The sequence below is a fragment of the Petaurus breviceps genome, unplaced genomic scaffold (assembly GCF_028583685.1).
Source record: "Petaurus breviceps papuanus isolate PSGF00001 unplaced genomic scaffold, PetGlider_PUasm1.0 182, whole genome shotgun sequence".
Lineage (NCBI taxonomy): Eukaryota > Metazoa > Chordata > Mammalia > Diprotodontia > Petauridae > Petaurus > Petaurus breviceps.
Window position 1 is genome coordinate 6,091,249 of NW_027185786.1, and position 10,130 is coordinate 6,101,378.

Below are 10,130 nucleotides of genomic sequence, written 5' to 3' on the forward strand. Positions count from 1 at the left end.
AGGAGGATGTCTCATTTGTAAGGCCCCAAACTGCTTTCTCATACAGTGAAGGTCATCTTACCTGACCTCTTCACCAGCAAAATCAAACACCTTGGTGATTTTAACCTTTTCTCTTTCGCTAGGTTTCTCTGATTCTTTCGCTGTCACGAGGGATTTGTCTGAACTCTTCTCTTGGCCTTCTCCCTCTGTCTACAAAAGACAGCAAAAAATTCAATCAGTTCCCCCAGGTGGTAAAAGACCCAACAGATGGATCCCAGCAGGCGGGTCACAGCTGGATCACCTCTCACATAAATAAAACCTCCCAAAGGAATCTTGTTCCTATGAAGATGCCTCTTCAACAAGAACAGAGAGAATGCCATGACCTCAGCCAGAATCTGAGCTTCCTCATTTGGAGGGGATGCTTTACTTCCCACTCGTAGCAGAACCAGAGACAACACAGGCAATCTGATTTTGACCATCAATTTTAAACCCCCATGTGGAGAGACTAAGGCTTCAGCCCTCTCTCTGCTCACCTTGACTTGGCTTCTCGGAGGCCGAGCCTGTGATTTTGGTCCCACATCGCTAAGGAAGCTCGCCCACAGGGCGTCAGCTTGTCTTTTTTTCTCCTCCTCCGATGGAATGCTTTTTTCTGGTTCTTCCGATTTCTCTTCCTCTTCCCCACTATTTCCTTCTGGTTCTGCTTCCACTTTTTCTTCTGTCTCCTCCTTGTCTTCCATTAACAATCCTCCTTTTTTTCTCTTCCTATGTACCAACAGAGTCAGAAAAGGAAAGGAGAGACAACACACGGTAATGAAGCAAAACTTTGATCATTTCAATTCTTACAGTTATCTTAAAAATTCTGTGCTATACAAGTTTGGGGAAAATTGATCATCACAAAGTTGTTTTGAAGATTCTAAGTTCAGACTAAAAGGATTAGAGGAGGTGGTGACCTCATTTTGGGTATTAACCAGTCAGTCTACTAGCATTTCTTAACTACATAATCCTAACAATGACGGCTTTTATTTATTTATTTATTTTTTTTTAAGCAATCGGGTTAAGTAACTTGCTTAAGGTTATACGGCCAGTTATTTCTGGGTGTGGCGCTGAGCGTCTGAGCCCGGGATTTGATCTCCAGGTCGTCCCAACACTGGAGCCGTGCTCCCACTCGCTGAGCCACCTGGCCGCCCCTACGGCTTTTATTTATGTTACCTTATCTTACGCTCAAAACAGCTCTGAGAAGAGGCTGCCATCCCCATCAAAGTGAAATGACTTGCCCAGCTGGTTGGGGTCTGTGAAAGGATCTGAACTTGGCTCTTCCTGACTCCAAGTCCAACACTCTACCTACTGTACCACATAGCTACTTCTGGTGCTTTCCTCTACTCCGGACCAGGGATGGGGAACCTGTGGCCTTGAGGTCCTTTTAATTTTGGGTTCATTCATTCAAAGGGCCACATGTGGCCTCAGGGTTCCTCATCCCTGCTTTAGATAAGTATCAGAGACACAAACAGAAATGTAGTTGCTACCCTCAAAGTTCTTACAGTCTAATTGGGAAGATAACACAGACCTAAGCTGGTAATAAAAGACAGAGAGTAGGTGAGAAACAATCTTGGAGGGGAAAATACAAGTACCGTGTTTCCCTGATAATAAGACACTCTCTTATTAATTATTTTGGAAAGAAATAACCAGAAATAAACCAGAGGGCTTATTTTCAGGGGAGGGCTTATGTTGTCCTGCCTCAGCTCTCCTCTGCGGCACTGCTCTCAATGGCGCCAGCAAGCAAATCACTGGGGAAGAACAGGATGACGCGCTCACTGCTGCAGCTCTGACTGGATGCAGCTCGGAGCGTGGCGTGCGTTTCACCCGGGGGCGGGGGACGGTGCCTACAGAGGGTGCCGTAATGTAGCGTGTAGCGCAGGGGATCACCTTCACTACAGTAGCAATCTCAATAGGGCTTATTTTCGGGGGAGGGCTTATTTTAGAGGAATCTTACACAGTAAGGGGAGGGCTTATTTTCGGGATAGGTCTTATTATCGGGGAAACACGGTAGATGGGGAGAACAAGCAAAGGCCTTCTTCCCACAGGGGCTTGTGCTTGAGCTGAGTCTTAAAGGAAGGATTCTGTCTTAAGGGACTCTATACATGGGGAGGGAAGGCATCCCAGGCAGGGGAGAGCGCCAGGGAAAAGGCGAGGAGAGAAGAGATGGGGTGTCATATATGAAAAAAAAGCCACTAGGCCAGCACGGCTGGATGGCAGAGGACATGGAGGGAGTAACATGTTAAAAAACCACAAAGACAGAAAAGGACCAGGTGGGAAGAGAATTTACGTTTAATCCTAGGGACATGAGGGAGCTACTGGCATTTGCTGATAAAATGTGTGACATAGCTGAATCTATACTGTATATATATTTTGAAAAATCACTGGTGATCTCATCAGCTCCCATGTGTTCAATTCCCACATCTGTGGGCGATTCACAGCCCTACTGATCCATCCTTGGTCTCCAGGGAGCTGCAGTTCTGCATCAACAACTATCTCCTGGACATTCTGAGCTCCCTCAGATGTGCAGGCCCAAAAGGGAAGCCAGCATCTTTCCTCCCAAATCCACCCCTCTCCTGAGCTCATGTTTACAGCTCTGGCATCACCCTCTCTTCCTCTCTCTCATTTTATGGATCCAATCAGCTGCCCAATCTTGGGTACTTTGTTTTCCTACCTCTCTTGCTAACCTCTCCTCTCTACTTCCACAGCCACCACCCTAGTTCAAACCCTCATCACTTCCATCCTGGATTATTGCAACAGCCTCTACATTTTTTTTTTTACTTTTTAAAATGTAATTTTGATTGCTACCTTTTGTTTTTACATCAACTAATTACCTCAGTGAATCTTGCCCCTCCCTGTCCCAGACAGCCATCCCATAGAACAAAGAATATTTTTAAAAGGAAAAAAGAAGAGTGCTTAGGGAAAAGCCTTAGGCACACTCACAGTCAGGAGGCAGCAAGACTGAGAAGGAGCGGTCAGAAAGGCACGTTAATTCACCCAAACCTATCCTTATCTGCTCCTGCCCTGAAAATTTCTCTTCAAATGAAAGGGAATAAATGGGTAAAGAATCTTGCTGCAGACTGAAAAGGAAGTGGAAAAGTATTGAAATTTTTATGAACTAAAAGTGGTTAATTTAAATGTAAATAGTTATTAGTCAAGTAGTTGTTTGTATAGATGGTTATTATGTAACACATAAGTAATAATAATATATGATAAAAATAAAATTTACCTTTTCATTCCATTACCTCTGTTTTGAGGAAGGCTTACACTACTGAGATATGAGAATGGATGATAAAAATTATATACCAAAGTATACTGTGTGCTATCACAGGCCTTTCTGGTGGGGTGGGGAGCACTCAGTCACCAAAATCAACACCTCCCCCTGACTTCCACATAGCCTCATCCCTTGTGACCCGAGATGGGGTTTGGATCTGGTGACGTACACTGTACAACAGTAAATCCAGAGAGTGTATGTGAAGAGCTCTGTAAACCTCAGTACGCTTTCATAAATAAATGTCAGGTATTTCGATAACTTTCCACTGATGGAATATATGAAATTTATCCAAGTCATCAATTCTTTAAGAGATCTTTCTTGATTTCCCCAGATGTTAGAACCTCTACCCCCAAATGACTGTGTATTTATTTTATAAATATCCTGAATTTACTTGCCCATGAACATGTCACATCCCCAGTAAGACTCTCCAGGGATGCCTCACTCTTGTATCTGTGTCCCTAGCACTTAGCCCAGGGCCTAGCACATAGTAGGAATTTAAGAAATGCTTGCTGATGAACTGACTTTTCCCCAAAATCCTCCGAGTAAATCAATAGCCCACTTTCATTTTTGTGGGTAAGAAAACTGAGTTACAGAAAAGCTGGGGACTAACTGTATACAATATAGTCATAGTAAAAGAAGGATTAGACCAAGGGTCTCATATAAGTATGATGGTTTAGCCCACCTTCATCTCAGATCAGGAATCCCTTAACACTTGAAATTTTATTTTCTTTCCATTAGTTAAGCGTGTTCTTTTACTCCATAAGAATGGCTGTTTTCTGGTTGGGCTCACGCCCCTGACATGGAGCAACAGAAAAGCTGCAGCCAGCAGGGAAAGCACAAGGGAATGGGGAGCTGCAGGGAAGCAGGCTTACCTGGGGGTGATGGCCGGAGACTTCTTCTTGTCTTGGGAATTCCTTTTTTTGCCTTTGTCTTTCTGTGTTTCCTCCTCCTCTTGTACTTCATCTTCATTCACTAATTCATTTATATCATCTTCACTATATTCTCCACCTGAAACCACCCAGTGTAATGGAAATAGTCAGTAATCAGCTTGGCAGGAGGATGATGACTTCACCCACCAAATAAGAAACTTTCCCAGCAAGGAAAGATCAGTGACCATCAAAGATGGCAGGGGGGAAGAAGCAGGACAGCCTAGATCTTTCATACAACTACTCCAGCAAAAACTGAGGAAGATGAGCATCACACCAAGGGGCTATTGGGAAATCCAAAGGGAAACTACAGTGGGTATCTTTTTTGCAGCCCAGAACAGTACAGGAGAAAGCCAGAGACCTGTGGACACTAGAGAATGAGACAGACAGGAAAATCCAAGGTTTCCTACTGACTGGGGCTGAGGCCCAGCACACAGACCAAGGGGAAGCAGTGGAAGCCAGGATGCCTGGTGGTGAACATGGAACCTTTCCAGTCCAGGAAAGGGCTAAGGGCTATAATTCTAGCAGAGTCAAGTCAAATAGGTAGCATTCTGGCTCTAAGCCGGTGGAATTTTAAAGTATACTCACAAGGGATGGACAGGAGCTGTTTCCTTGAGCTCCAACCAGGTATTACCCTGTAACTAGGTCTTTCAGCCTCAAACTGAGGTTAGGAGTGAGAAAAACTAAGACTGGGTGACCAGCAAGCAGACTGCACCCTGGATCAAAGCACACAGGGCATTAAATATTTATAGCTACCTAAGGTCCTCAAAGAACACGGCACTCCATACTCCAAAACAGCAGAATATAAATAATATAGACCCAAGACCAAGTACATTCCCACCATTTCCACCAAAAATGTACAGGGTCTGGCCATGAGCCAAAGTCCCAATTCAGAAAGACTGGAAAAACGAATAAACAAAAGATGCCAACAACAACAACAACAAAAAATAGAATACTGGGATAGTAAAGACATAAAACCAGAAGAGAATAGCTAATCTTTTGTCTACTTCACTGGTTTTTCAAAAATCAGATCTAAATTTTTTGTGTTGATTCAATGGGGATGTTTTTGCTTTCAATTGTTAATCTCTTTGATTTTTAGACTTTCTATTTTGATGTTTAGTTGGGGTTTTCTGATTTATTATTTTTCTAGCTTTTTTTTTTTAGTAGCATGAGCAATCCATCATTCTTTCTCTCCTTCATGTTTGTTCATGTTGAGATATATAAATTTTCCCTTAAGGACTGCTTTGACGGCATCCCCAAAATTCTGGTCTACTATCCCATTTTTCTGATTTTCTTTGATCAAAATTAATTCAGTTAAAGTTAAAGGAGTTGGTCAACTTGGAAAAATATTTTTTTTTTATTATCAAGTTTCTCTTGATAAAGGACTCATATCCAAGATACATAATGGGCCATATATACACACATATATGTGTATATTTACACACACATATGTTACACATATGCATATACACCCAAACACATCTCTCGTTATACACACACACAAGTATGTATGTATATAATTGCACCCTTCCCCAACAGATAAATAAATGATCAAAAGACATAAACAGGAAGTTTTCAAAAAGAAGAAATCCAAGTCATAAACAAATGTATTGAAAAAAATGCTCCAAATAATCAATAATTAGAGAAAAGCAAATTCAAGTAACTCGGAGGTTCCATCCATCACACTGGCAAATAAGACCTAAAAAAAGGAAAATTATTATTGTTGCAGGAGCTACAGGAAAACAGGCACCCAAATGCACAGCTGGTAAGAAAAGCAAAATCATTCTGAGGGCATGATGGGATAAAACTGGAAGGAGAATCAAACAGAAGAAAGACGGAAAAGAGCTGCAAGGATTTTTATAACAAACTCTTTGCATACTCAAGGTGAGTACAGGCACCACATATGGATTATATCACAGTTTCTGATGTACTGAAAGAAGAGGTGGAAATGGCACTAAATGGGAAAATAGAAAGAACACAAAGTTCTGGAGAGCAGGTTCCATTTCTTTTTTTTTAACCTTTGACTCCTCGGCACCTAGCACAGAGTCTGGTACACAGCAGGCACTTAACTGTCCGCTGATTCACTGAACAGCAACTGGATTAAACCAAATATACATAGAGGAGCAATTTGCTGGAGCACCCAAATGTAAGAATATTAAGGGATTGATTCACAAAGTATTCAATGGAGATCATACCTTATTAATATTCCAAAAAAAATCAATAGAACACCAACATCTATCAATCTATATGACAACTTTCCCATCTACATAATTTTTTTTGAGAACATTGAGAGCATCCTTGGTGACAGTTATCAGCAGGAAATACACAGGTTCTGACAAGTGGTGTTACACAGCAGATCATATCTTTACCACCCATAATTGACTGAAGATGCAAAGAATACAAAATATCGTTGTACTCATCATTTGTTGACTAGAGAAGCATCAGATTGCAAAACTCAGTTTTAAAGGCTTTCTAGAAGAAAGGGGTCTCCCACACATATAAGGAACTTACACAGCATTCTTTTGTGGAACAATGTAAAAAGTCCTGGCTCTCCCAATACCAAGACCTGAGTTTGAGTTCTGACTTTGTTGATTTACTACTTGTATGACTGTGACCAAGTTACTCCTCTTCTCTGGGTCTCTTCTAAAAGGGTAGAGTAGGTTAAATGATCTCTGTAGTTACTAAATTTTATTTATTCTAATTACTGTCCTTTCCACAAAGCTCCCCAGTTTCCCTTGGAGTTAGCAGAGCATAATAGAAAGAGCACTGGATGTAAAGATAAAAGATCTGGGGTTTAAATAACTACATAGGTCATTCATCTCCTCCCCTCAGGTTCCTGAATTCCCTGGTTTCTTTTAAAGCTTAGTTCAAGTGCCAACTCAGGAAGCATTTCCTCCATCTCTGCCCCCCAGCTTAGTACCCTCAACATGCCCATCTCCAGTTTATGTTGTATTTACTCTGTATATATTTTATATTTGGTTATCTGTGTCCATGTCCTTTTCCCAGTAGAATGTAAATTATAATAAATGCTTGTTAAAATGGAAGCTGCTGAAATGCCAGCTCTGCTTCTTAAGAGTAATAGCAATAATAACAGCAGGTGGTATTTGTATGATACTTCAAAGTTTGCAGAGTGCTTTACAAATATAACCTCACTGTAGGCAAGTCCCTACCTTTGGCGGGCCTCAGTTTCCTTTATCCTACTTATTCAAGGCTTAAAAGTGCCCAGCACAAAACTGGCTCGTCTTGATTAACTGTACAATAAGGGGGTTGATTTTGAGCTCACTTTTCAGCTCTAAATTCTATGATCCTTCTGTTAAATACTAAAAAGCCCAGACACCATATGCAAAAACGTTACTATAAATTTTACTTTGAAACTTTTCTTTGCCTTATACATGTAAAAAAAAAAAAAGCAGTGCATCAACTGATGCGACCCAATGCTTCGGGCTTAAATTCCAGCCTTTCTAGCGTCGGAACGCAGAACCGAGAATTCCGAAAATGAATGAATGGAAGGATGGGGGATGAATGAATGGGGAGCGCCCTTGGGCGTCCCTCCCAGCAGCAGAATCCGGGGTTCTTTTCCAGCCCTGCCTAGGTGTCAGCCAGGCTCGCGCGGCGTGGGAACGCACGGGGATGCGCCCCAGGGCCGCCACGCGGGATGCGCACGCAGGTGCACGCTTCTCCCCGGAGACCGGCTCCCACGGGGGGAGGAGGGGCGGGGAGTCCGGAAAGGGGAGCGCGGTGGACGGGCGGGGGAAGGGGGGCCGCGCGTGCGCGGGGTGGAACGGGGCGCGCGCTCCAGGCGGGGCGGGAGCAGAGGGGAGGGGGAGGCGGCGAGAGAGGTGGCCGAAGCCCGAGGGGGCGGAGCGGGGCCGGATCGGGCCGCTGCTCTCTTTCTCTCCTCGGGTCGCGTGCATGCCGGCGGCGATCCCTCACCGGAGGGCACGTAGTCTTCGTCTTCCTCGGACGACGAGAAATCCTCTGAGTCGTACCCGTCCATGGTTTCGCAATCTGAAGCCTGCCTGCAGGACTGAAGGCGCCGCCACCGAGAGGCCGAATCCCGAGGGAGGAACCATAGAGAGGAGGGGGGGAAGGCGGGGATAGAGAGGCTCGGTTGGGTTTGCGCGTGCGCAGCACGAGCCGGACCTGTTCCTATTACGTCACTTCCGGAGAGGAAGTCAGATGGTCTGTGTAAGGCCGAAGGGGGTTAACAGCAATGTTGTGAGTTGTTGAGCAGATTTTGTGCAGGAAGTTGCAGCCTTTTGTTGGGGAAGGAAGGGAAAATTTGTTTAGACAACACGTGTTTCGACTTCGGTGGGCAACGTGCGCCATTTCCTTGGGTTTGGTCTAGGATGGCGCCTCATTTGGGGCGTCTTACGGAGCATGGCCCAAGCTTCCGTTTGGACGTACCGAGTTAACTGGTCACATTACAAGCTGGAGGTGAAATTGGGCGAATGATAGGGGCAGGGAGCGGATCTGTGACTTCATTAGTAAAGGGGGTTTGCAGACGTGGATGCGCCTCTGGCGTTTCTGAATTGGTTTGTCCGTTTTCAAAGGTCGTAGGGACTTTCCTAGGGCATCTATAGGTGACTCGCCCGGAGTCCCGCAGTCTGGTAGCTAACACTTATTAACTGCCTGCTGTGTACCAGGCGCAAAGAAAGGCACAAAAAAACAGCCCTCGCTGCCTCAGGGAGCTCCCAGCCTTGCGGGGAGAAAGCGTGCAAACAGCTGAACAGACGAGTTGGATAGTAGAGAGTTGGATAAACTGTACAGTCTCAGAGTGAAGGCTCCGAGATTGAGGAAGCCTGGGAAAGGATCGCGCAGCCAGAGGTGGGCCCGACCATGTTATCCTCGCTCTCACATGTGCTGTACCACACTGACTGACCACATGATGTGTAATTGAAATTAGAAATAAAAAAATATGTAAGTCCAAGTTTATGATTTAAAACTGATCAGGCCTTGCCTGCAATCATACAGAAAGGTGTTAGAGGGAGGACATGGACCCAAGGCTTCTTTGACTTCAAGGCTGGGCTTTCATTCATTCCTCCAGGCTGCCTTAGGACACTCCACATCCCCACCCTAGCTGTACCTCGTATCTGGAACGAGCTGTCCCTCAACTCAAGCCTTTTGACTTCTTTCAAAAGACACCCAATTTGTTCAAAAGTCACCCAGGGGTGGCCAGGTGGCTCAGCGAGTGAGACCACTGGCTCCAGTGTCGGGATGACCTGGGGATCGAATCCAGGCTCCACTTAGCACCACACCCAGAAATAACTGGCGGTGTAATCTTGAGCAAGTTACTTAACCCCGATTGCTCATAAAAAAAGACACCCAAGTACCATCCATCTGAGGAGGTCTTTGGATCCCTTCCCTATCCTCTTCCCTCTGAGATTACTTTACAATTACATTATATATCTTGTATATACGTTGTTATCTGTGCATTGTCTTCCCCATTAGAATGTAAGGTTCTTTAGGGTAGACTTTTTGCCTTTCTTTGTATCTCTTGTACAGAGCTTAATAAATGCTTGTTGACTGCCCCCTACAAATCATATTTTAAGATTGAAAAAAAGGTATCATTTGTCTTTAAAATATTTTAATAAGTAGCATAAATGTTTTCTATATGGGCATCCTTTTCTTATATTGATATTTACTTTGTAGTCTTGTATTCTTACCTTTAGACTCTCTTTAGGGAGCCTCTCTCAACTACATCAAGCAGCCCTTTCCCCTCCCTCCAGGGACTAACATTAACACTTAAACCACACATTACTTTGTATTCCTTATCTTTTTGTCTGAGTTCTGTTTCCCAACTAGATTGTAAACTTAAGACTAGGAATTGTCTACATCTCACATATTCTGTATCCCTTGATACCTTGCATTATTTAGCTGTCAGACAATGATTTTTACCAATGTTTATTGATGTTATG

The 10,130-nt window shown here is 43.9% G+C and overlaps 1 protein-coding gene across 3 annotated transcripts in view; it reads right to left on the minus strand.

The window, feature by feature from the left end:
• The window catches only part of CFDP1 (craniofacial development protein 1), a 148,210-nt gene extending 139,081 nt beyond the window's left edge, over positions 1 to 9,129 (minus strand). The window contains exons 1-4 of one of the 3 annotated variants that reach the window (XM_069087682.1): positions 8,146 to 9,129; positions 4,159 to 4,294; positions 513 to 741; positions 62 to 189 (exon numbers count right to left, since the gene is read on the minus strand). In XM_069087682.1, the coding sequence (XP_068943783.1) occupies positions 62 to 189; positions 513 to 741; positions 4,159 to 4,294; positions 8,146 to 8,209 (557 nt within the window). In that variant the 5' untranslated portion in view covers positions 8,210 to 9,129. The remainder of the gene's footprint in view (positions 1 to 61; positions 190 to 512; positions 742 to 4,158; positions 4,295 to 8,145) is intronic. The other 2 variants (XM_069087683.1, XM_069087681.1) reach the window with 2 other exon arrangements.
• Between the last annotated feature and the right edge of the window lie 1,001 nt (positions 9,130 to 10,130).